The 27331-nt window shown below is 42.4% G+C and overlaps 1 protein-coding gene and 1 pseudogene across 1 annotated transcript in view; both read right to left on the bottom strand.

The window, feature by feature from the left end:
* Nucleotides 1–27331, bottom strand: part of CPA2 (carboxypeptidase A2) — a 56793-nt gene that overhangs the window by 11951 nt on the left and 17511 nt on the right. Inside the window, exons 3-10 of the mRNA XM_063815592.1 lie at nt 11068–11140; nt 10543–10805; nt 8513–8594; nt 7720–7854; nt 6735–6830; nt 4358–4459; nt 2285–2383; nt 791–901 (exon numbers count right to left, since the gene is read on the bottom strand). Of these exons, the coding sequence (XP_063671662.1) occupies nt 791–901; nt 2285–2383; nt 4358–4459; nt 6735–6830; nt 7720–7854; nt 8513–8594; nt 10543–10613 (696 nt within the window). The 5' untranslated portion in view covers nt 10614–10805; nt 11068–11140. The remainder of the gene's footprint in view (nt 1–790; nt 902–2284; nt 2384–4357; nt 4460–6734; nt 6831–7719; nt 7855–8512; nt 8595–10542; nt 10806–11067; nt 11141–27331) is intronic.
* On the bottom strand, nt 14717–21571 carry LOC112209810 (large ribosomal subunit protein eL29-like; annotated as a pseudogene).

Genomic DNA, 27331 nt, shown 5'->3' with positions numbered 1-27331 from the left:
TCTGCAATGAGACTATTTGGGGAAAATATGGAGCTAACTTGGTAAACTTACTTCAGAACTTCTAAGGATTGTTAATGCCTTGTTTTTTATAAACCTCTAAGAAACGGATACGGTGGGCGGTGTTTCCTGGTCTTGACAATGGAACCCTTGATTCATATGGTATCTCATGGGATGAGTACTAGTATTAGTATCAGTTTCTTTGAAAATGTCTTTGAAAACGCTACCGTAGTTAGCTCTCTCTAAAAACAAACTTGAAGCTGTCATTCATCTTGAATATATGTGGGGTCATGTTTGCTACAATAGTGTATTGTAATGAGATTTTAAGGGAAAAAAAAAAACCATGTAACTCTTTTTAGTGATATTATGGAGGATTTCTCCCACAGATTTTAAGTAAAATGCTGGATGCACTGTACTGCCCACCTAAATCCTACTGCAATCTAATTGTCAGCAGGTAACATCCACCTCCTCTTTTTTATCAATCCTACCACAAAAAAATGCAGAGATAATTGGAACAAATCTCCTAGATGACTCACGGTGAACACTGAGCTCTAATAGCCCAGCCTAACAGCTGAAATGGGCTCTGGCTGAGGCAACATATAACGACATCATGTGTTGGAATAAGAAGTGATTATAACCACTTCTCTAACCCTCATTTCCGGGTGACTACTGAGAAATTAGACATTCCATTTAGAGTAAATCAGGAAAAGAATGAGTACTTTTATTTTGCTTTTGAAGTTCCTACACATCTCCTTAGGTCCTTGTTGAAGAAGGGAACAAAATCCAGGCTTACTTTGGTTTGAGAGAACACGTATCCATCAGGGTTTGTGACTGGCAGGAGGAAGATATCCAGGGTGTCCAGAATGGAAGTGATGGATGGGTCCTTTCCATAATCAGAAACAATCTGAGCAAAGACAAGATACATGTCAACCTCACACACCGCTTTTGTCGGGAACACAGGACAGAATAGTAAGGTAGTGTGTTTTTTCCAGATGTGAACCAGGGATCACTATTGATCAAGGAAAGTCTTCTAGGCATCCAGCAGTCCGGTCTCCTGCAATGTTAATGTGTTGAATATGCTAGCGTCTATACTTTTATTTCTAATCAGAATAATTTACTTCTATTGAGTAAAAATCAGATATCATATATCTACTCTTTCAAAAGCAGTAACATTCTTCCTATCCAACCCAGTGAGACATTTTGCAATAGTGAGCAGTGATATATGTGACTTATGTGGACCTATGCACCAAAGAAATTTTGTTTGGTATTCCTTAATCCCTACATGAGATAACTTTCCAAAAGAACTCACAACCAACATCAGATTACTTAAATATGCAGAGACATTGCTAAAGACACAGAGAACAAGTTAAATTCCATTTGGGGAATTACATTTTTACTTGCCATTAACCGCAGTTGAGTTGAAGTTTCTGCTGGATTAAAATTTATTCATTTCCTGTGCTCAGCCATCCTAAGGCATTATTATTCAACTGTTAAATATCCATTTCATAATACCCTAAAGGTAACTGCATTTTAATTGAAGGGAAAAATGTATCAGTCAGTATGCACGTGGTTGCACATGCTTGAATGATCTGATGTGGATTGATTTCCTCTGCTCGTGAATTAACATTCTGATTTATAGCATGTCATTTTTGAATTACTTAAGAAACACCAGACTAGGTCATACCCAGCCCCATGTCCTGACTCTAATGCCAACAAACTTGTGGAAGAGAGATCTTACTACACCCTACCTTCAAAATCAAATTTGGGAAATTTTCAGAACAACCCAAACACCCTTAGCCAACTCCACTTTGGATCTGTGGGTTAACTCTTCTTGCACCTGTTTGTATTTTCCAGGTGACCCCCTTTCATGATTTTATAAATTTCTAGCATATCATACCACAGCCCTCAGGGTTCCAGGCAGCAAAGTGATTTTTCTCTAGTCGGTTCTTATGCTGAAATCTGGCTCCCAAGGGTCCTCCCTGGCCACCCATTCAATCTCTTTAGCTTACTGAGTCTTTTTTTTTTTTCCCCTCTCTCTCACTCAACAGCAATCATCACATCGCGGTGTCTTTTAACACAGCGCACAGTGGCCTGCCCAAGGGGAGGAGCCTGGGGTGCTGGATGGGGCAATACCAAAAAAGTCTGGATGGGTTGACTGCCAGCCCGTGTGACAAGAGAAGGGTTTTGGCTGAGAGCGCCAGCCATCAGGACCACTGGGACTGTCATGGATTTTGGTGGGCCTGACCCCAGAAAGGCAAAATAAGCAAGGAATATTAGGCAAAATGACCTTATTTGCTGTCCAAAGTGCCGTAGCTTGTGTAACCCACTCTCGAGCATGGATCCCAGCATCCAGCCAGATAGCTGGCTTGTCTCCTCCGGTGCTGAACTGCAAAAGCAAGTGTGGCAATGTGACCGGCTCCACTGCCGTGGCACCTGGTTGCCTCCTTTCTACCCTAGACCATCCTTCTCTGTCCCTCTCTCTGTTCTTGATGTGATTGACAGAGAAGAAAATACAGACAGTGATGCTGTCGACTAACTCTCATTTAAGGAGAATTTTCTTTTGTCCCCTTCTTCGAATGCAAGTGTAAACACAGACTGAGGGGCATAGACAATTCTCCTCTGATGTCTGTAAAAAATCGTTGTAGATGATGACATGAAAATATCTTCATATGCTGAAAATTGGAAAAAAATGGATTACAAGGTTTCATTTTTATTTTTAAAGAAACTAGTTCATTTATACATACACATACATATGAGAAAAAAGGAAAAGGAGAAAGAGGAAGAGAGAAAAGGAAAAAGAAAAGAGAAAAAAGTAGAAAAATATACAACAGATTGTTAATAGCTATTATCCTATAGTTGTGGAATTAGAATTATGAGGATTTTTTTCTTTTTTCTTTTCTCTATTTTCCAAATGTATGCAATAATAGTGTTTTGTTATAAAAATGCTTGTGATAACCTTTTGAGACCTTCATAAAAACAGGATAGCAAGCCTCCGGAGGTACTTTCCAGAGTTTAAATTTTATGATCTAAGTGACTTAGTTTTATTTGAAACAGTGGCTTTGCCAATTGGATCAGTAAATGGAGAGGAAAAGATTATTTTTGCACCATCAACTTCTATCTCTGTGCAGCATTCTAAACACAGCAGATAAGGTAAATGAGAAGTGCAAATCCTTGCTAAAAATTACAGTTCATGGGTTCTAGGAGTTTTAGTTAAAACTGTTTTGTGCCTTTTCCTCCAAAGAGCTCAAATGTAAAAAGCAGGGAACTTTCAAAAACACAACATCCTCCACCGCCGAACCACGCAGGAAAAGGGAAGGCCAGGGAAGACCAAGGTGGAAGAGAATCTGGGGTTTTCTGATCCAACTCGGCGCGGGGAGGTGGGGTGCGGGTAGAGGAAATAAAAAGAAAGAAGGGAGGTAAACATTAGCAAATGTATCCTAGTGGTATAAAGTAGGCAAATCACTCCTCTCAGGCCTGCTTTGGGAAAAACGCTCTGGAGAAATCCATCTGTCCCAGTTAGTCAGTTGGTTCCCAGCCATAACGTTTCCTAATTTAGCGAGGAGTTGTGACATTACCTCTTTTTGATTTTTTTTTCTCTTAACAAACTCTTTCTAGGAAATCTGGGGAAATAATTTTCACTGTTTTTGAGGACAAAGTGCAAAGCTTGAAATTATGTGCACAAAGACTGTCAGAGGTTACGAGATGGCGTAAAACCCTAACCTTTTTTCATCTATATCCTTTTTCAAAAGATCTTCGTTCAGGGCGTTTGTCTTTGCGGTTTAGGGTTTAGTTGTCCATCATCCTTCTGCATACGACCAGAACTCTTCTTTAAAAAACAAAAAAGAAAAAAGAAAAAGAAAGAAAATGCAGCTTAGGCAATTAGTGCTTTTTCTTTTTTAACTGGTGTGCGTGTGTGTGCGCGCGCGCGCGCGCGTGTGTGTGTGTGTGTGTGTTTAAAGAGGAAAGAAAAAAAAGAGAAGGGGAGGGGAGGCAGAGAACTCCCAGCTTGATGAATTACAGCCCCCAGCCCCCAACCTCCCCCGGCCCGCACCTCCCCCTTCCTCGGCTCCTATTGGCGCATTTGCCCCGGTTCCCCAGGAGCTCATCTCTCAGGACGCGAGCATTAATTCACTCCTGCAGACCTGCGTCAGCTTGCTCAGGGAACAGAGAGAAAGAAAAAGAAGGGGGCGGGGGTGGGGGAGTGGATACTCAAAACCAGCAAGGACCGGTTAGGAGGAAAAGGAAAAAAAAAAGTAATAAAAAGGAGCCTCTCTGTAGCACAAGCTGGGACTGCCGGCTAGCCTGGGAGGAGGGAGATTCTAGAAACATCGAGAGGAAGAAACGTCCCTGCACAGTGTACCTTGAGCACGTTCATAGGCCGGTTCTCAAAAGAAGAGCCAATATTCACTTTGCTCACTAGACCAGGGTGCTCAGCCACGAGGTTATCCATTTCTTGGGAAATCTGAAATGTTTCAAGTGAATAAATAGACATTTGCGAGTGAACCTTCTGTTGCATGAGATCTGATCCCCTGGTGATTTTCCCCATTCCCTTGGGACACAGCGGAGGGGGCAGCGCGGCCCGAGCTGTAGGGTCGGAGGGTTTGGATCCAGCTGAGTGCTGCTGAGTCCGTCGGTGTCTGCAGGGCTCTTTGCAGTTTTGTGCAAAGCAAAATGGCACACTTCCCTGAGGTACTTGTGGCTTTTGGCGACCCCAGCCCTGAGGTGGGGTTTCTCGCCCTTGTTAGCAGAGGAACACAAACGGTAGTGCCCCCTCAACCCCAAAATGGATGTAGAGGCGATCGCTACAAAATGTCTCCCGGCTAAATCAGGCCCAGGGACAATGGGGTTTCTGCTGCAGACGCACGAAGGCCACCGGCTACTCCAGCTCCTATTTTCAAGGCGATTGAAATTTTGTGCATCTGGAGAACCCAAGCTGTGTCCATTGCTGGGATTGAGACGTGTCCGGGCGCGTCTGGAGAGCTAGCGGGAGGAAGTCAGTCCCTCCAGCTGTTGCCAGTATTTGCACTCTGTAGGAGACAGACATCAGTTTGTCTGGGAGAGCGGGAGGGCGTCTTGTTTGCTTCACTTCCTTTTCTTTCTTATTCTCTGTGCTGGTCCACAGTCCCCTATCTGAAACCCTTGAGGCCATATATATTTCAAATAAGATATTTTTTTCAGGGGAGAATTTTAGAAAGGTAATAGGAAGTATATATTATGTATTACACATGGGACATTGCTCCGTATTCAAGCACATTAATATTATTTCTGGCAGTGAAACAAATGAGCAGTGAGGCAATTCAGGTCAGATTTTGCTCCCAAATGAGTTTAGGTTAAATCAGGTTTTTCCATCAAATAAATTAGGAGAAAAAAATGTTTAAAGCTTTTTGCATTTAAAAACTGCCAACTTGGAGACTTGGTGCCTACCAGATACCTCTTCTCTGGCTCTTTCGTACTCCCCATGCCACCCCTTGGCCCTACAACCTCCATCCCCTCCGGCCCATTTCCATCCCTCGACTCTTAAGTCAGTGCAGATAGATTCCCGTGGGCCTGGAGAAGAGCTCTGTGCCACAGAAGTAAATGCAGCACTGCCCAGGATCCCCACAGCAGCATGGAGTAGCAGATGCAGGAAGGGGATAGTCTCCACAGAAACAACAAAGCCCAGGAAAGACAGCAGAGACTTCATGAGGCTTTGCTGCCATGAGGTCTTAGAGAGCACATCCCTGTGAGGCAGAAGAATAGGGTCTGGAGGCAGGGAACCCAAGGCCAATTCAGGCTGACTCCCTAGAACTAAATCAAAAAGAAAACTCCAACTTTCCACGCCCAAGTAACAAAAGGACCAGAGGCTACTCCCTTTGCACCAACCCCCGCTTTTTGGCACGGCAGATGAAAAATTGAAAGTACCTCTGATTGGTCCCCTCCTGCAACCAATCAGATTGGTTGCAAGCCAAGTCTTCATTTGCATAGGAGTATAATTTTGTAACTTCACTTCAGCCTCTGACTGGCCACTTTCTGCAACCAATCACACTGATCGCAGGCTACTGCTTCATTTACGTAGGGTGTACACCAAGTAACCAATGGGAAACCTCTAAAGGGTATTTAAATCCCAGAAAATTCTGTAATGGGCTCTCGGGCCCCTATGCTCGGGCTGCTCCCAACCTGTGGAGTGTACTTTTGTTTTCAATAAATATATGCTTTTGTTGCTTCATTCCTTCCTTGTTTTGTTTGTGCGTTTTGTCCAATTATTTGTTCAAGACGCCAAGAACCTGGACACCCTCCACCAGTAACACTTGGATGGAAGTCAGAGGCGTCAAGGTGGTCCCTGATTCCATCATCAGTGGCAGCCCGGAAGCACATCTCTCACCTGGCTCTGTGCCCCGATTGCATCGTCAGTGGCAGCCATGATGGCTTCCCTGGCTTTGTGGGCAGCACAGGTCAGAAGTCAGCAAGGGGGCTTAGGGCAAGAGCACCAGCTTGAGGGGGCTGCTTGTGGGTACCCTTTAGACACTCCACAGTGGGTGGCTGTTGAGATGGGCAAGTGGACTTCAGGTCCTACATGAAGCAGGAGTAGGTGTGAAGCCAGTGATACTGGTACTGGCTGTGAAATCCTAAGGAAACTTGGAGAAGTTAGAAAATAATAGAATAATTTCTAGGCCATTAAATCACCACGTGGTAGTATGAGCTTTGTCCTTAGAGGAGAGAATGGCCCGTCTCCGTGATGTTCATTTTGAAACACCTACCTCTTCCAGGGTATGGTAGGCCCCAAAATTGAAGTTACCACTCCGTTCTCTTCTCCTATTAAAAAGCATTTCTTCATTCTCTTTGTCCAACAGGACCTAAGATAAAACAATTCTATCTATGACTGGTTTACAGAAATGCATTTCAGTCTGTAATTGTGAAGGAAAGGGTAACACTTGGGTCCCCAGTACCAAGCTTTCCTCTTCTTGTCCTGTAGGCTTTGAGGTCATGACTTTCCCTTATTCTGGCCCCAATGTGAAAGGGGATGGAGCATTCATGGGACTTCCTACCAGCCAGATGCTGCAGGTGTGCCAGGGTAGGTTTGCAGGCACAGTCTTATGGCTCATCCTACCTTTCTGGGAGCTTAGGGCCTGTGTTAAGAGTTAACCTCTAAACAAAAACTAAATCAGGCCAGAGTCGGTGGCTCACACCTGTAATCCCAGCACTTTGGGAGGCCAAGGCGGGCAGATCACTTGAGGCCAGGAGTTTGAGATCAGCCTGGGCAACACGGTGAAACCCCACCTCTACTAAAAATACAAAAACTAGCTGGGCGTGATGGTGCATGCCTGTAGTCCCAGCTACTGGAGAGGCTGAGGCTGGAGAATCGCTTGAGCCTGGGAGACAGAGGTTGCAGTGAGCCAAGATCGTGCCACTGCACTCCAGCCTGGGCAACAGAATGAGAGTCCTTCTCCTCCTTCTTCTGCCTAACATCCTTTGGTTTGCACTTTATATTTCATGCTGTAGGCTGTCTTTTGCCCTTTCCCTTAAATTCTTTGTTACCATATTCTGCATGTGCCAAATGCAAAAGAGAGAGAGACAGTGCCCTCCTACCCACCTTGCAAGGGGAGCCCAGACTGCTGGAAGGTCCTAGTGGCACCCACAGGTCCCTTCCCTGCAGAGAGTACTCAAGCATAAAAGAAGATGGAACTGAACTGACGTTCATGTGGCCCAGCAAGCTGCAGGAAGGCGAGTCCATGGCATAATTACCTGCACGTCTTCAATCATGATGGAATAGGCAATTCCCTGGGACTCCAAGAACACTTTGACTGCCTGGACGTTGACGAAGGGAACTCGGACGTGGGCTGTCTCCCCTGGGGTGGTGGGTGATTTCCAAAAATCAAGCTGAAAGGGATAAAAGTCCAAGCAAAGGAAATGAATGGGCTGTTCTGGGGAATGGACAGTTCAGCACTGATAGATTTCTAGAAATCAATTTGCATCCACTTTATCTTGAGCCCACAAGTTTTGGAATCATTGTGGAATCACTATGATATTGCAACAAGCTCTTTTAAATATCCACGTGTCAGCAAATCCATTATATTGTTTCCCCTGCCCCTATGGCTAGATATTAAAACTGGCAGAAGGAAAAGATTATTAAAACGATGGCAGTTTTTTTAAGCTGGGATTCTAGCGATCCAATTCATTTAATAATGGGATATAAATGCTATAAATTATTTTATAAGGGAAATATGCACTAAAGGTGTTTAATTTTTGAAAGTAACTTTCACATTTGATATCTCTTTTCATTCTTACAATAAACCCGAGAGATAGAAGAACGGCATATTTATCGCCATTACTCTGAGTGAGAAAATGAGACACAGGGAAGGTAGGTGGCTTGCCCAATGTCCTGTAGTTGGGACTAGAGCCCAAGTTTTCAGAAACCCAGCTGCATGAGTTAGCATTTCACACTATGTCATGGGAGTTAGAATACAGTCAAAAATAGAGCTCAATCATGTTTAACTGTATTCATTCTGGGAACAGCAACTCCCACTAGATCAAATACCTGGAGATGTTCTTGAGCCTCCAATTGTAGCAGATTTTTAATTTGTTCTTCATTGCTTGGTACAATCTCAAGAACTTGGTCTCTAAAGAAAATTAACCACAAATATGACCTTAAAAGCAAAACCTGGACACTGTTTCCTGTTGCTTTCTGCACCTGTTAGTCTCTGCGTAAAACAGATTAATGCAACAGTCAATAATCTCTGTGACAATCCAGAAACTAATAAATAGTATGCTAAACCCACATCGCCAGAATGAGAAGGTGATAGAATGGCGTTATTTCCTCCCAGGAAATGTTATCTAAATAATAATGAATAGGTGTACCTGCTCCTAGCAGGAAGCCTGCCATTAAAGTTACCTTTCCCGTAGCTAATCAGTCAAATAACACCTGCTGCTTGTGGAGTGTTATAGCTTTTAATACTTGCCTGTTCCTGTTGTTCAGAAGTAAGTTTTTAAAAAGTGGAATAATTTGGTGCTTGTAAGAGGAAACAATTCATATGTGGGTAGACCTAAGATTTTGTTTTTAATGGTTTTGGGGGTTTTGTTTGTTCTTTGATTTTGTCAACTGAAAATGTATCAAGGTTCTATCCCCAGACCCCATTCATGGGGCCCAAACATGGGGCATGGCCAGAGATAGTTGGGACCCTGAAAAATTATGTGCCGTGCCTCTCTTTACAAACACACACACACACACACACACCCTTAATAGGGAATGAAGGATGAACAGGAAAGAGAAATCTCAAAACAATCAAGCACATCTCTTTAGGAAGAGTTCCCTTGGTGACAGAGTTTCCCCTTCTAGCCTTTCTCCAGGTAGGCAGACTTCCTAAGTCACTGCCCCAACTGTTTGTGCAGTGGGGAAGGAATCAATACAATGAGCCATGTACAGGGACCAGAATATGGGTCTTCTGAAACCAAGCTCCATGCAATTTCCTACGAACTCCAGTGGAATACAGAAGTGATGGAATGTGAGCTCTTCGAGGCTCACCTGCCACAAATGGTCTGAAAATTCTTCCATTTAAGTCTCATTATTTTCGGTTAATGCATGGACTCCCAGGAGTCCTCCTTTAAAATGGGAAGGCACTGAGAAAAGTAATACAACAGGGTCATATTTCCTGGTGTGTGTTCTAAAGAATAGTAGTTCTTTGAGTTACTCAGTGAAAGAAAGAAAGAAAGAAAGAAAGAAAGAAAGAAAGAAAGAAAGAAAGAAAGAAAGAGAAAGAAAGAAAGAGAAAGAGAAAGAAAGAAAGGGCAAGCTGGGAGCAGTAGGTAGTTTATGATTAAAAAAAAGAGTACATGCTGCAACCTAGATCCCCTCTTATAGATTTATAATGCACACTGATTTAGCCAAGGCTCCTAGAAATCCTATAGTTTGTTTAATCCTCTGATTCCCACATTTATTTGACCAGTGGCTTTTTGGGACCAAACTTATTTGACTGCTTTCTTAGTTCCCTGGACCACTCTTCAAAAAATGCTGCCTGAAACCCTTCATAGAATCATGAAGCAAAGTACTTTGGAGCAAAGATGAGTCCTCCAAAGCCAGGAGAGGAGGAGTTGAGCTGAAATCTATAGCCCTGGCCTTTCTACTTCATGAGGTTCCACCACCTAGGTGCTGAATCTAAAGATCGGGGGTTAGGGCACAAGGGCTAATGTGGATGGTAAAGCCCAGAAGAGCAGGAGGAGGTGGGAGAGTAGCATTGACACCCGCTAAGTTGCCTGAAACAAATGGCCACACAGCTGTATTTTCCCTGATGTCTATCATCCCTACAGTCTGATCACTGGAGGGAAAAATGAGTAAGGACAGAGAGAAATAGGGTTATGTGTGTTCAGTTTTCACTTTTGTCTTTTCCTTTAAATGTCATTCACCTCCTTTTTGATCATCCACTCCTTTTTTTCACACTATTGACTTATCCCCAAATCTAAGAGAACTTCTCTGAAAACACTGAACACTTATACCCATTTACTCTGTAACAATCAAAGCCTCCATCAATCAGGTAAGTAAAATTCAAAGAAGCACCAGAAAGCATAACTTACCCCACAAATGTTTCTAGACAGTATATATGCCCAAAAAGGGCACCAAAAAACAGGATCAACCTCATGGCCATGGGTTTTCCTGGAGTCCAGAATTCAGAGTCCTTCCTGAACTTTATTTGTAGGGATGGCAGCTGAGGGCGATCTGCTGGCCCTCTGAGAACTCATGTGAATTCCCACATGGGAAAATTCCCACCTGCACGTGAAATTCTCAAGGTTGTAGACATCCACCTGTGTGATATCACCAATGTGTACATGTTCCATTCCTAGGATAAGATAACAAACTTTGATGGAAAGAGAACAAAATTGCTAGAGCATACCAAGGGCAATATAGTTACGATTGAGACCATAAAACGCCACTAGCTACCCTGTGATAGAAGCCAGATTAATAGACCTAGAGGTTAAAGTCTTTTCTGGGTCTCTGACACACACACACAAAAAAGGCCAGAGCATTTATAGTAATTACTCAGGCATCCTGTCTATCACATTCCATTAGTTTGCTCATTTGTTTATTTTTATAATGTTTACCTTGAAACACTGCAATCACTCAGTCCACATCTGCTGAGTGTCCCTGTAGATGTGGCCCATTCCAATCCTCACTCTATATTAAAACAAAACAGAGGGCCTTTTAATATTCAATTTTGCACTGTCTCGAAAGTGATCCATCTGCATTTACACCAAATTGATACCCCTCTTTCTGTGCTTTTTCCCAAAATGAAAATGTCTTTCTGATGACATTTCCTATAACAAGCAACAATGAAGTTGCTTGTTATAAAAAGTGTGAATTAAAAGAAAGTGTTTTCTTTAACCATCAATAATTCTTCCATCCAAAGAAAACCATTTGGCATATGTCTTTCCAAATTTCTTTCTCTGCTTTCCAGTTTTTTTCTTAAACAAAGATTAGACCATATCGCGTATACTGTTCTTTAAACAACGGTGATCTTTTCTTGTTCATAAACATAGATCTACATTAATCTGACTTTGTTCTTCATTGCTTAAGAAGAAAATATAACTGCTTATTTTTAGAAACCATAGTTTATTTAATTTTAGTTGTTCATACACGTTATATTAAGCCTAGAAAGCCTCAACCACAACAAGCAGCAAGGAAATTTTCGTCTGTCCTTTGTGTGTCAAATTTATCAGCACACACTTTAAATCTCTGGGTTCGCATTCTCAGATATCTGCTTTAAGGGGAAAGGTATATACACAGTGTTTCTGATTTTAAGAATGACTGGATTAACTTGGTTTTTCATTCTCCTGGGAGTCAGAGAGAAGACAGAAACCAAAAGGCAGAGGCCATAATTCATCCTCATGTCTCCAGCACCTATCAAATAAACAGTAGTTCAATAAACTGGAAGTATGTACTTGGAGAATCAATAAAAGCTTCCTGGAAAAAATCAAGTTTCAGGCTGGGCGCAGTGGCTCACGCCTGTAATCCCAGCACTTTGGGAGGCCAAGGCAGGTGGATCACGAGGTCAGGAGATCGAGACCATCCTGGCTAGCATGGTGAAACTCCGTCTCTACTAAAAATACAAAAAATTAGCCGGGTGTGGTGGCAGGAGCGTGTAGTCCCAGCTACTCAGGAGGCTGAGGCAGGAGAATGGTGTGAACCCGGGAGGCAGAGCTTGCAGTGAGCCCAGATCGCACCACTGCGCTCCAGCCTAGGCAACAGAGTGAGACTCCGTCTCAAAAAAAAAAAAAAAATGGAGTTTGAGCTGAGCCTTTGTGCCAAGGCAAATGTGAAAAGAGCCTGGATTTCTGGTGGTAAGAAAATATAAGCTAGACAGGGAACCAGGGGAGAGCACATGATACACAGCTGGGTTAAGGAGGAAACTTAGCCCAGCAGAGCAGAGACTTGACCCTGGGAGTGGTGGGGAAGGTAAAATACCAGAAGGTGGGCTAGAGGGCAAAGGATCTCACAATCCAAAGAGAGGAGTTCACACCAGATGATATGGAGAGCCTTGGAAGGTTTCTAAGCAGGTAACTGATTGATGAGGGCAATGCTGAAAATGGTGAACCTTGCAGGATGGTGCCTGGCAGAGATCCTCTAAGCAGGGAGTCAAATATGAGCCTCTTGGGGAAACCAAGATTTAGGATGATACATCTGGACTTGTGGATGGCAGAGGAAATGTCTGAGATGGGCTTGAAGAGAGATTTCATTGGAAGAAACACAAGCCTGTGGTGAGTAATTGGTGCATGACTGGATATAGAAGGAGAAGGTGGGGAAAGGAAGTTCCAGCCCGTGTTAAAGGAGGGATAGGTAGCCACCTCCATGGTTGCCCCCACAACATCTCCCCATCCATTGTGACACTGGGTGAATTTCCACTGTAAGAATTTGTTTTGATTATCTCCCCTACTGTTAAGCTTTCAAAAAGGAATTTCTGCTGAGAAGTGCTACTCAATGATTGAATCCACTCTCAGTGCTAGGAACACGATAGCTCTCTTTCCTTGCTGGGAAGAACAATGGAAGGGAGTGTTGAGCCTAGAGCTATAATGGGGGTCCAAAAGATGCCTCGCCCCCACCTCACTCCTGAGTCCAAAGGACTCAAAGATGATGCCTGAGTGAGAAAAATAAACATTCCCTGGATGGATGTGTCAAATAAAAATTATAGAAGGCCATTGTTTTGGACTAAGCTTCCATACCAGACCCCAGCAGACCAGACTAAAAATCAAAGCAGAGCCACCCATGCTAAGGACCCAAGATAGGTTGTTAACTGACCTGAGAAATCAGGAGAAAGAGATAACAGGCAATTTCCCAAACAGGCCAGTTTAAATCTTCAATAGGCATGATAATGAATCTCTTTTGCTTTAATCCTTACACAAAAAAGGTGGCCTGAAGTCACCTGATGTTAACCAACCAGTTATTTTTCTATTGTGGTGTCTCACTGTCCCCACCTTAAAAGAAAAGTAGCTTTGGAAAGACTAACAGTCTTTGTTTTTTGCTTCTGCGTTATCCAGCCCGTCTTTATCTGTAAGGCCAAGCCCTTCTGCTTAGCTCATGAGAATACTCACTGTGTTTTATGGGATGAAGTGTTACCCTATTCTAGAATCGCAAATAAAGCCAACTGAGATCTTTAAACTGAATTTGATGTAATTTTGTCTTTTGAAAGGTGAAAATTGTAATTTTATAAAATAAATAGAGGAAGTTAGAGAAGGAGAAAGCACAAGCCTTCGAAGGAGGTTGTAGGAAAAACTTAAGAAAGCTCTGTTTTCTGTTTCTGACAATATAAACTGATACATATCAGAATAGGGCATTGTCATTTCTACCTCCTCACCACCATACAAGCTGGGTGAAATCTATTTTTTTAAACAGTCATATTGAGGTATACATGACATATAATAAACTGCATATGTTTATTTTTAAATCTGTATCATTCTCTTAAGAAACTCAGTCTATAAACTACATATATTTAAGACATGCAATTTGACATGTTTTGACATAGGTATATATCCATGATGAAATCATCACCACAATCAATATCACATATCACAGATCTATCATCCCCAGTAAAATCTGTTTCTGAGAATCACTAAGAAAATCTCCAGCCAGAAAGAGATCATTGAAGCCTCCTTGCTTTGCAGAGAAGGAAATGAGGCCCCCAGAGGGGAAGCGACTTACACAAAGCCCCAGGGCTGATCTGGGCTAGAGCAGGCACCAGGAGCTCCAGCCTCAGACCCTGGTTCACTGCTTCATCCAATTAACCAAGGTAATTCTACTCGGCTCTAGGAAAAGACCATTTTAGACCAAATGCTTCTTCATCAACCTATCCCCCAGGAAGCTGTAATTCAGAAAGAGAAAGATGATAGCTCTCTTTAGAAAAGTGCTTTAATAGCATATTACTCCCTATGAAGATGATGTCAGGCACAATTCGACTTTCTCGCCATTTAACCCCAGAAGGTGAGATAGCCTAACGGTAGGGTGAGTAGGCCACTATATGGGACCATAAGAGAAAGAACCACAGATTGAAGCCTTCAGTAGAGATACCAGATTCTAAAGCACTTCCAACTCAAAACTCTGAATGCCTTTGCCTGTAGAAACGGGGTTATTTGTAGTGCTTTTTGTCCCCCTGCCTTGGGTTTATTTGTACAAATAGCACTGGAGGACATCAGCCCCGTGCAGAGGGCAGCCCAGGGGTCACACTAGTCCTTCTGTTCTCACATTGGCAGACAGAGGTCTCTACTCTGGAGCCTTTGTGAGAGCCTGGGCACCTTTTGGAGCCTAAGCTGGAACTGAAGCTGGAGCTGCAGCCTGAGCCTTGCTTCAATACTTGGCTTTGGCCTTTGGCTGGCAGAGTCTGAGACCCTTGGCAATGCAGGCACAAGCACAACTCCCAGCCTTGTGTTGCAGAATTTTTGCTCCTCAGTTCAGCTAAAACTGGCTTCTTGTCACACAACCAGGAAAGATTAGGCACGCAGACACATTGAAGGGTGAGTAGAGTGGAGTTTACTGGGCAAAAAAGAAAAAAACTCTCAGCAAAGTGAGAGGGGGTCCTGCTAACAGGCCCCCACCTCACAGATTGATTTCAGGCCACCACACATGAGCTGAAGAGGCCAGGTTCTTCCCCCCACACAGGGTGTGAACTTCCCATGGCACCACCCCATCCTCCCAGTGCACAGGCAGGTCCCCAGTCTGTTGCGGGCAGGTGCAGACAAGACCCTGGGCAGGTTCCCTCATCTGCACAAAAGCATCTGATGTAAACACTTGTGGGGCAGCTCGGAGATTCTCCAGGGACCCCTCCCCATATCTGCCTCCTGCATCTATTATTTCCGCCTCTAAAGAAGTCCATCTAACTGCCTTTAGAATAAGGATAAAGATAAAGATAAGGGGCTGGTTGCAGTGGCTCACGCCTGTAATCCCAGCACTTTGAGAGGCCAAGGTGGGTGGATCACAAGGTCAGGAGATCGAGACCATCTTAGCTAACACAGTGAAACCCCATCTCTACTAAAAATACAAAAAATTAGCCTGGCGTGGTGGTGGGCACCTGTAGTCCCACCTACTCAGGAGGCTGAGGCAAGAGAATGGCGTGTACCTGGGAAGCAAGCAAGCAGTGAGCCGAGATCACACCACTGCATTCCAGCTTGGGCGGCAGAGAGAGACTCCATCTCAAAAAAACCAAACCAAACAAACAAACAAAGATAAGGATAAGGATGAAGACCAATCTTAACTGCTTCATGCTGACAGGGGGTGCTGTTTTAGGAAAACGGCAATCAGATCTCCCTCAGAGGCCTATCTAAGGGTCCCCAGGAAAAGGGGAAATCGTCCAAGTCCCAAGTTGCATGATCCTTTGGAGCTTGAGGGCCTGAAGGTGAGAAGAGACAACCTGGGTTATTAGAAAACATGTATCAAAATGAAATAAAGGAGGGTAAGAACAGTGCAAAAACCACAAGGCCTTTTACCAGTTTGCACAAGGAGAGGCAGGCCAAAAGCCAGACTGATAATAAAAAGCTTTTACCCTTTTGCCAGCATGTCAGGCTTCTGGGTTCTCTTCCCCCAAGCCCAATCCTAAGCCAATGAGTTTAAGGTTTGGAAAATAACTTTTTCCAGTTTGGAAGATGTATCCAAGGAGAGTATATCGTAGTACAGAGACACAATTACCTATCAGTGAAGACAGCACAGAGAAGGAAAAAGGAAAAAAGAAGGCTTTCTTTTTTTTCAAAGGAGCCCCAGGGGTTCAGGATGCATTTGAAAGGGGTGCAGACTGAAGATGAATGGCTACTCATCTAGAAAGAGGGGAGCAAGGCATCCCAGGTTCCCTTCTCTTCCTAGAAAATATCCAGGGTACATGAGGGAGAGAGAAAGTGAGGTGTTCCTCCTGGCAACTGTGACAGAGTGCCACCCATGGGTGTCAAAGTGGCTTTCACTCATGTTAACAGGGGGGCCTAGGGGGTGGCAATATCCGCTCTTGCCAACATATGCCCTATCTCATCTGCTGTCAGTAGTCTTCAAGTTTTCTAGACCTCATTTATGCCATGGATACTAACATAACCTTTATCCATGAAACAGGAAGCTTGGATTAATCAGCAGGAATCAGTCACACTCTGCTGTGCCTTTTAACTTCCATTATCATCTGCCTCTGGATCCCTCAGACGCAGTTTTATTTCCTAGGGCTTCAATCCAAAGCTTGGAGTTGAGTCTGGGACAAAAATGTGTCTCTGGAAGGGGGAGGCAGTGTTGCATGGACTCCTTATCATAAGTTGAATGCTAAGGTGAAACTATGGAATCAAGCCCTCCTCGAACAAGGGAGAGAAAAGGATGTCCTGTGACATGCCCAGATAATTGGTGGCTATAGTTATGCTTGCTGAGATTTAGGTATGTGGGGCTTGGCTTTAGTTAACTCCCTTGGTCTTACTTTCCCAAAAAGGAAATCTCTGGTTGATGGGCATTCTATTTATTCCCATCACCTGGCAGGATTCACAGAATAATTGCTCAGAACTAGAGTATTGATCCAGATTTTTACATCATCCATCCCTTTTGTCCTTTCTGAGCTGCAGCCAGGGATTGCTGGTTAGTTCACAAGAAAAAGCAAGGTTAGTATAAAATGTAGGCAAGAACTTAAAAACAACTAATGAGTCTAGAATTTAATGACAAACATATGATAAATTTTAAAACATAATTTCTCTCTCTTCAGTCCTCATTTTGTTAAAAACATATCAAGATAGGACTGAGTTGTTTGCAAAATAGACTTTAGTCTGATACTTGGCCTGATTATTTGCATAAAATGCAACAAGAATAATTATTTTTGTATAACCCTTTTAGACTGGTTTTGTTGGAACTCTGTTCCACAAGGAATCTCAGAAAGGACTTTCTAAAGCTGAGCCCAGCCATGGGTTTGTACCTTCAAATACCTGTGAGTTGGGTAAACTCCTCCCTTCTTGAGGTCCCAAGAACATGTGGTTCCTGGGCCTGTTGGAATGCGACATTCTTTACTCACCACAGGTTAGGAACCCTGTACAGGGAATGTGTAGACAAGGTATGAGGCCAGTTTTCCCAAGGGGCTTTTATCAGCTCTGCAAGTTGAGCGTGATTCCTTAAAGGGAAGCATACTCATCCAATCAAAGCTTTGGTAAAACAACCAGTTTCTCCAATCGCATCCTGTTGCAAAAGAAAATGGATTCCTATTGCACTGAGGCAAACAACAATATTGCCATAAGTTAAAAATACTCACAACTAGTTTCCAAATCCTAGGCCTGGCACAGTGGCTCATGCCTGTAATCCCAGCATTTTGGGAGGCCAAGGTGGGTGGATCACCTAAAGTCAGGAGTTCGAGACCAGCCTAGCCAACATGGTGAAATCCCATCTCTACTAAAAATACAAAAATTAGCTGGGCATGGTGGCAGGTGCCTGTAATCCCAGCTACTTGGGAGGCTGAGGCAAGAGAATCGCTTGAACCCAGGAGGTGGAGGTTGTAGTGAGCTGAGATCATGCCATTGCACTCCAGCCTGGGCAACAACAGCAAAACTCCATCTCCAAAAGAAAAAAACAAAACCAAATTCCAGAGAAGCCAGGCAGAGAAAGGGAGACAAACATGCTCCAAATTTTGTTCACAGGAGGATAGCTTACTGAATTATTAAAGGCCATAAATAGTTCAAAATAAGTTTCCTTGACTCTGAGAAAACAAGGATCAGCAATTTTCCAAGCAAAAGTCAAAAAGATTATTTTAATTCTCTATTAGTTTAGTCAATTTGGTTAATTCTTTTTTTGCTTGATATTCGTGAACATTTCAGCTCTTCATGAGTCCTGTATGTTTTTCCTTTATTCCAATGTCATAATGTCCAAAGTTATCAGAAACCTCCATTTGAGAGCACCTGTCAAAATTCTATAGCTGATTATAATCATCTTTTGAAGAGGATCAAAGCAAGACAAAATCGTCTGTGAATAACAAAATGTCCAGGGTAGTTACAGTCAGAAACATGATTGACAAAGAAATTTGGTTATCCCCGTGATTTACAATACATAACAACCTTAATTGTGATTGATAGCATATACTCAGACATTAGAATTTTTAAAATCCCACATAATTTTGGAACATGTATTAATATTATGTCCTAAAATATAACTTGAAGAAGATTAAACATCAATTTGGAAATCCCATGTACCTAAACATGTCAACTAATCCTGTTTACCTCTCTTCTGAATGCTCCAGGGGCCCTCTGTAGCATCCAAAAGCTAGGTATCAGGAAAGACAATTTTGAAACTGAAGTTTGATTTTGGGAAGCCTGTTAAATATGTTAGAGGTTTAAAACACTTGATGTTATAAAACAGAATTCCAGATTACCATAAGTTATTTATTTTGTCAAAATGGTGACTCAAAAATTTTTAAAAAATCAAAAACCTTTTATAACCCTTTTGAATGTAGTCAATGTTCACACACAGAATTTATTTTGCAAGATTAATTTTTTAGAAACCTTCCATAACTTGTTTAAACTTTTAGTTTTTTCTTACCTAACTCAAAACAATCCTATAACCCCAGGCAAAAATTTACATTTTGACAATATCTGCATTTTACCAATAATCTTTAAGGCTGTTTTTATTTCTCAAAGATTAAAGTCACATGAACTAAAAGGTACTACAGCTTTTATCTTCCCTTTAAAAACTATTTGATCCAAGTCTTTATCCTTCTTTAAGTCAATAAATTAGAGCTCTTTTTGTAGACATCACATACACAATACCTGTATTACTAAACAGAGAGATAAAAGAAAATCCAGTAGCCATAAGATTTTTCATTTGCCATCTCCTAAATAGATTATTGGCCTCTGGGTGGAGCCCTTTAAGAACAAGGCTAGGAAAATATGCCATTTTTAGGGCCTAATAAACAAATACAGCTGGAAGGCAAAAACAGATTTTGACAGGGATCCATCTGCCTTTAATTCCTGGGGATCCATGAGGAAAACAGAAGCCTCTCCCCTCTCATGCATGCATTAAGAGTGGCAAGGCAAATGGAGAAAAATATTTCAGTTAATAAGAAAAAACCGTTTTCCAGCAAAACAAGATTCAAGAAGAGAAAAACACAGCTGGGCATGGTGGTTCACACCTATAATCCCAGCACTTTGGGAGGCCAAGAAGGGTGGATCACCTGAGGTCAAGAGTTTGAGACCAGCCTGACCAACATGGAGAAAACTCATCTCTACTAAAAATACAAAATTAGCTGGGTGTGGTGGCACATACCTGTAATCCCAGCTACTCAGGAGGCTGAGGCAGGAAAATCGCCTGAACCCAGGAGGTGGAGGTTGCAGTGAGCTGAGATCATGCCATTGCACTCCAGCCTGGGCAACAAGAGTGAAACTCCATCTCAAAAAAAAAAAAAAAAAAGAAGAGAAAAACATAAAGGCATTTTAAATATACTCATAACTTGGATATCCACTTTTAATTAAGATGAGCACTCTCTAAGAAAGTCCTTTTAAATCCCTTGTTATCCAACTTTAGCCATGCCAAGCAGCCAATATTTCTGGCTTTCAAACTTTATTAAAAGCTCAGAGAAAGGAAAATCCAAGGCAGTTCATGGAGGGGAAGAGAATCAACAAATGGCAAAAAAGTAATGCAGACGTCAAACCAGAAAGAACTCATTCCCTAAGCCAGGATTGAACCTAGGCTGCCATTGTAAAATGGCAGATGCTAAAATAAAGCATTGTCTTGTGGTTACAGGTCACACTTCCAAGGATGTAAAACAAGATGGAGACCTGCAGCAAAGTTTGCTAGTGACCATACAGAAAGATATGCAAAGCACACCAGATTGGCTACAGCTTAAGACAAACCTCACAAATCCTTTTTCATAATTAAAACTTTACAGAGAATATTAGCTGTGTTAGTTGGGGTCCTGGCCTAGTAAAATGCCCTCTAAAAAGAATAAAAAAGCCTCACTTAAAAGTTAACTCCTGACCTGGTGGAGAAAAAGAAAACAAAACAAAACAAAAAAAGCTTAAATGCAGGGCTATGTTAACTGCTGACAGGGTGGAGAAAAGAAAAAGATGCCTTGGGAGGAACCTTTTATTCTTACGCAAATGGATTCCTGCAACAGGGAGAGAAACTTAATTGCTGTCTGATGGAGCTGGACCCCTTGGCCAGGGAAGAGGAAGACTCCATGGATGCATAGCAGGGAAGGCTGGCCAGCCTGCCATGCAGCAACCTTGGGAGCCCCAGCCCCAGCCAGGAAGGGAGCAGGGAGCTGCTATTCGCCCATTCATCCTGCACGAGCCTGCAGCCACTGGGGTCAGGTGGTGCACAGTTGCCTCTACCCTCAGAAGAAGTCTGAGGACAAAAAGACTTAGAAGCAAAAGGGAAAAAGATTTTTTGGTTCACATCTTACCCTTCCTCAAGTCCCTGTTCAGGCACCAAAATGTTGCAGAATTTTTGCTCCTTAGTTCAGCTAAAACCAGGTTCTTGTCACAAGACTGGGAAAGTTTAGGCATGCAGGCACATTGAATGGTGAGTAAAGTGGAATGTATTGAGCTAAAAGAAAAAAAAACTTTCAGCAAAGCAAGAGGGGTCCTTCTAACAGGCCCCCATGTCACAAATTGATTCCTTGCCACCACATGAGCTGAAGAAGCCAGGCTCCTCCCCGCTACACAAGGCACGAAATTCCCATGGCTCTACCCCATTCTCCCAGTGCACAGGTGGGTCTCCAGTCCGTTGCAGGCATACACAGACAAGACCCTGGGCAGGTTCCCTCATCTGCACAAAAGCATCTGATGTAAACACTTGTGGGGCGGGTCAGAGGTTCTCTAGGGACCTCCTTATCTGCCTCCTGCATCTATCACTTGGGGTGGGTAATGTAGGCAAGTCGATTGAGCTCGCAGCTGATGCCCTTTGGGATCTTGGGCTTAACCTCCTTGGGCTTTACAAGGGCCTTGATAGCCTTGGCACGTGCATCTTCTTTAGGACCTTCTTGTGCTTCTTGGAAAAGCACATGTTCCTCAGGAACATGGGGTCCACCCCCTTAAAAGATGCATATCTTTATGATGAGGGTTTCCTGATACCATTTCTGTGCCATTTTCAGGACTGGTTGTGTGTGGTATGGTTGTTGGACTTGGCCATGTCTGCACCATAACCTGTGGCTCCCGAAGTGATTGGCACTGGAGGAGAAAAGCTACTTGTAGTAAAATGAGTTCTACAGCACTATTAATAAACTATTAATGATATGTTTCAAAAGATTATGAATTAAATAGACTTTGGTACTCTCACAGGGAAATACATAAACTCATGGTTGGTGGAAGTAGGATGAACCTAGGAGGCAGAGGTGCAGTGAGCCAAGATCAAAGTTTAATCAACCAAATTTTAAACAAAATTTTTCATCACAGGAAGATGAAGGTTGTATCAGTTTCTTGATTCTCTGGAACCATGAACAAGGCTCGATTCTCTGGAACCATGAATATTTAAAATCTTATGGGATTTTTTTTGTTTTGACAAATGTACCATGGCCATGTAAGATGTTAACATTAGGGGATCCTTGGTGATCTAGTGGCTGGGAAAAAAAAATTACTGGTAGCTGGGTGAAGGTATACAGGAACTCTCTGTATTATGTTGGCAACTTTTCTGAAAATCTAAAATTATTCCAAAGATTATTTCAAAATAGAAAGTTTATTTTATAAAATAAAACTTTCTGAAAAACCACATGCCAAAAACAATGAAAAGGCAAATAATGTACAAGGGGAAATATTTACAGCATGTATAATAAAGGGTTAATATCCTTACTATGTAGAAACCACCTACAAAACTCTATAAGAAAAATCTTGTAAAAAATAAATAATGAGTCTCTGTTCCAAGATGGCCGAACAGGAACAGCTCTGGTCTGCAGCTCCCACCGTGATCAATGCAGAAGATGGGTGATTTCTGCATTTCTAACTGAGGTGCCTGGTTCATCTCATTGGACTGGTTGGACAGTGGGTGCAGCCCACAGACGGCAAGCCAAAGCAGGGTAGGCATCGCCTCACTCGGGAAGTGCAAGGGGTTGGGAGATTTCCCTTTCCTAGCCAAGGGAAGCCATGACAGACTGTACCTGGAAACACAGGACACTTCTGCCCAAATGCTGCGCTTTCCCCATGGTCTTAGCAACTGGCAGACAAGGAGATTCTCTCCCGTGCCTGGCTCAGTGGGTCCCATGTCCATGGAGCCTTGCTCACTGCTAGCGCAGAAGTCTGAGATTGACCTACAAGGCTGCAGCCAGGCTGGGGGAGGGGCGTCCGCCACTGCTGAGGCTTGAGTAGGTAAACAAAGCAGCCAGGAAGCTGGAACTGGGCAGAGCCCAACACAGCTCAGCAAGGGCTACTGCCTCTATAGACTTCACCTCTGTGGGCATGGCATAGCTGAACAAAAGACAGCAGACAACTTCTGAAGACTTAAAAGTCCCTGTCTGACAGCTCTGAAGAGAGCAGTGGTTCTCCCAGCATGGCGTTTGAGCTCTGAGAACAGTCAGACTGCCTCCTCAAGTGGGTGCCTGACCCCCGTGTAGCCTAACTGGGAGACACCTCCCGGTAGGGGCTGACAAACACCTCATACAGGCAGGAGCCCCTCTGGGACAAAGCTTCCAGAGGAAGGATCAGGCAGCAATATTTGCTGTTCTGCAATATTTGCAATTCTGCAGCCTCCGCTGGTGATACCCAGGCAAGCAGGGTCTGAAGCAGACCTCCAGCAAACTCCAACAGACCTGCAGCTGAGGGACCTGACTGTTAGAAGGAAAACTAACAAACAGAAAAGAATAGCATCAACATCATCAAAAAGGACATCCACACCAAAACCCCATCTGTAGGTCACCAACGTAAACAACCAAAGGTAGATAAAACCACAAAAATGGGGAGAAACCAGAGCAGAAAAGCTGAAAATTCTAAAATCCAGAGCACCTCTTCTCCTCCAAAGGGTCGCACCTCCTCACCAGCAATGGAACAAAGCTGAACGGAGAATGATTTTGACAAGTTGACAGAAGTAGACTTCAGAAGGTCGGTAATAACAAACTTCTCCGAACTAAAAGAGCATGTTCTAACCCATCACAAGGAAGCTAAAAACCTTGAATAAACGTTACATGAATGGCTAACTGAATAAACAGTGTAGAGAAGACCTTAAATGATCTGATGGAGCTGAAAACCATGGCACGAGAACTTCGTGACACATGCACAAGCTTCAATAGCCAATTCGATCAAGTGGAAGAAAGGGTATCAGTGATTGAAGATCAAATTAATGAAATAAAGTGAGAAGACACATTTAGAGAAAAAAGAGTAAAAAGAAATGAACAAAGCCTCCAAGAAATATGGGACTATGTGGAAAGAACAAATCTACATTTGATTGGTATACCTGAAAGTGATGGGAAGAATGGAACCAAGTTGGAAAACACTCTTCAGGATATTATCCAGGAGAACTTCCCCAACCTAGCCAAGGCAGGCCAACATTCAAATTCAGGAAATACAGAGAACATCACAAAGATAATCCTCGAGGAGAGCAACCCCAAGATGCATAATCGTCAGATTCACCAAGGTTGAAATAAAGGAAAAAAAGTTAAGGTCAGCCAGAGAGAAAGGTTGGGTTACCCACAAAGGGAAACCCGTCAGACTAACAGTGGATCTCTCAGCAGAAACCCTACAAGCCAGAAGAGAGTGGGGGCCAATATTCAACATTCTTAAAGAAAAGAATTTTCAACCCAGAATTTCATATCCAGCCAAACTAACGTTCATAAGTGAAGGAGAAATAAAATCCTTTACAGACAAGCAAATGTTGAGAGATTTTGTCACCACCAGGCCTGCCTTACAAGAGCTCCTGAAGGAAGGACTAAACATGGAAAGGAACAACTGGTACCAGCCACTACAAAAACATGCCAAACTGTAAAGACCATTGATGCTATGAAGAAACTGCATCAATTAATGGGCAAAATAAACAGCTAACATCATAATGACAGGATCAAATTCACACATAACAATATTAACCTTAAATGTAAATGGGCTAAATGCGCCAATTAAAAGACACAGACTGGCAAATTGGATAAAGAGTCAAGACCCATCAGTGTGCTATACTCAGGGGCCCATCTCACATGCAGAGACACATATAGGCTCAAAATAAAGGGATGAAGGAAGATCTACCAAGCAAATGGAAAGCAAAAAAAAGCAGGAGTTGCAAACCTAGTCTCTGATAAAACAGACTTTAAATCAACAAAGATCAAAAGACACAAAGAAGGCCATTACATAATGGTAAAGGAATCGATTCAACAAGAAGAGCTAACTATCCTAAATATATATGCACCCAATACAGGAGCACCCAGATTCATAAAGCAAGTCCTTAGAGATCTACAAAGAGACTTAGACTCCCACACAATAGTAATGGGAGACTTTAACACCCCACTGTCAATATTAGACAGATCAATGAGACAGAAGGTTAACGAGGATATCCAGGACATGAACTCAGCTCTGCACCAAGTGGACCTAACAGACATCTACAGAACTCTCCACCCCAAATCAACAAAATATACATTCTTCTCAGCACCACATCGCACTTATTCTAAAATTCACCACATAATTGGAAGTAAAGCACTCTTCAGCAAACGTAAAAGAACAGAAATCACAACAAACTGTCTCTCAGACCACAGTGCAATCAAATTAGAACTCAGGATTAAGAAACTCACTCAAAACTGCACAACTACAGGGAAACTGAACAACCTGCTCCTGAATGACTACTGAGTAAATAACAAAATGAAGACAGAAATAAAGATATTCTTTGAAACCAATGACAACAAAGACACAACATACCAGAATCTCCGGGACACATTTAAAGCAGTTTGTAGAGGGAAATTTATAGCACTAAATTCCCACAAGAGAAAGCAGGAAAGACCTAAAATCAACATCCTAACACCACAATTAAAAGAACTAGAGAAGCTAGAGCAAACAAATTCAAAAGCTAGCAGAAGGCATGACATAACTAAGATCAGAGCAGAACTGAAGGCAATAGAGACACAAAAAACCTTCAAAAAATCAATGAATCCAGGAGCCGGTTTTTTGAAAAGATCAACGAAATTGATAGACCCCTAGACAGACTAATAAAGAAGAAAAGAGAAGAATCAAATAGACACAATAAAAAATGATAAAGGGGATACCACCAATCCCACAGAAATACAAACTACCATCAGAGAATACTATGAACACCTCTACGCAAAGAAACTAGAAAATCTAGAAGAAATGGATAAATTCCTGGACACATACACCCTCCCAAGACTAAACCAGGAAGAAATTGAATCTCTGAATAGACCAATAACAGGCTCTGAAATTGAGGCAATAATCAATAGCCTACCAACCAAAAAAAGTCCAGGACCAGAAAGATTCACAGCCGAATTCTACCAGAAGTACAAGAGGAGCTGGTACCATTCCTTCTGAAACTATTCCAATCAGTAGAAAAAGAGGGAATCCTCCCTAACTCATTTTATGAGGCCAGCATCATCCTGATACCAAAGCCTGGCAGAGACACAACAAAAAAAAGAGAATTTTAGACCAACATCCCTGAAGAACATCGATGCAAAAATCCTCAATAAAATACTGGCAAACCTAATCCAGCAGCACATCAAAAAGCTTATCCACCATGATCAAGTCGGCTTCATCCCTGGGATGCAAGGCTGGTTCAACATACGCGAATCAATAAACGTAATCCATCACATAAACAGAACCAGCGACAAAAACTACATGATTATCTCAACAGATGCAGAAAAGGCCTTCAACAAAATTCAACACCCTTCATGCTAAAAACTCTCAATAAACTAGGTATTGATAGAACATATCTCAAAACAATAAGAGCTGTTTATGACAAACCCACAGCCAATATCATACTGAATGGGCAAAAACTGGAAGCATTCCCTTTGAAAACTGGCATAAGACAAGATGCCCTCTCTCACCACTCCTATTCAACATAGTGTTGGAAGTTCTGGCCAGGGCAATCAGGCAAGAGGAAGAAATAAAGGGTATTCAGTTAGGAAAAGAGGAAGTCAAATTGTCCCTGTTTGCAGATGACATGATTGTATATCTAGAAAACCCCATCGTCTCAGCCCAAAATCTCCTTAAGCTGATAAGCAACTTCAGCAAAGTCTCAGGACACAAAATCAATGTGCAAAAATCATAAGCACTCCTAGACACCAATAACAGACAAACAGAGAGCCAAATCATGAGTGAACTCCCATTCACAATTACTACAAAGAGAATAAAATACCTAGGAATCCAACTTACAAGGGATGTGAAAGACCTCTTCAAGGAGAACTACAAACCACTGCTCAACGAAATAAAACAAGACACAAACAAATGGAAGAACATACCATGCTCAAGGATAGGAAGAATCAATATCGTGAAAACGGCCATACTGCCCAAGGTAATTTATAGATGCAATGCCATCCCCATCAAGCTACCAATGACTTTTTTCACAGAATTGGAAAAAATTACTTTAACATTCATATGGAACCAAAAAAGAGCCCCCATGGCCAAGACAATCCTAAGCAAAAAGAACAAAGCTGGAGGCATCACGCTACCTGACTTCAAACTCTACTACAAGGCTACAGTAACCAAAACAGCATGGTACTGCTACCGAAACAGATATCTAGACCAATGGAACAGAACAGAGGTCTCAGAAATAACACCACACATCTACAACCATCTGATCTTTGACAAACCTGACAAAAACAAGAAATGGGGAAAGGATTCCTTATTTAATAAATGGTGCTGGTAAAACTGGCTAGCCATATGTGGAAAGCTGAAACTGGATCCCTTCTTTACACCTTATACAAAAATTAATTTGAGATGGATTAAAGACTTAAATGTTAGACGTAAAACCATAAAAACC

The sequence above is a fragment of the Pan troglodytes genome, chromosome 6, assembly GCF_028858775.2.
Source record: "Pan troglodytes isolate AG18354 chromosome 6, NHGRI_mPanTro3-v2.0_pri, whole genome shotgun sequence".
NCBI lineage: Eukaryota > Metazoa > Chordata > Mammalia > Primates > Hominidae > Pan > Pan troglodytes.
The sequence above is the reverse complement of the archived record's forward strand: the minus strand, read 5'-3'. Positions and strand labels throughout refer to the sequence as shown.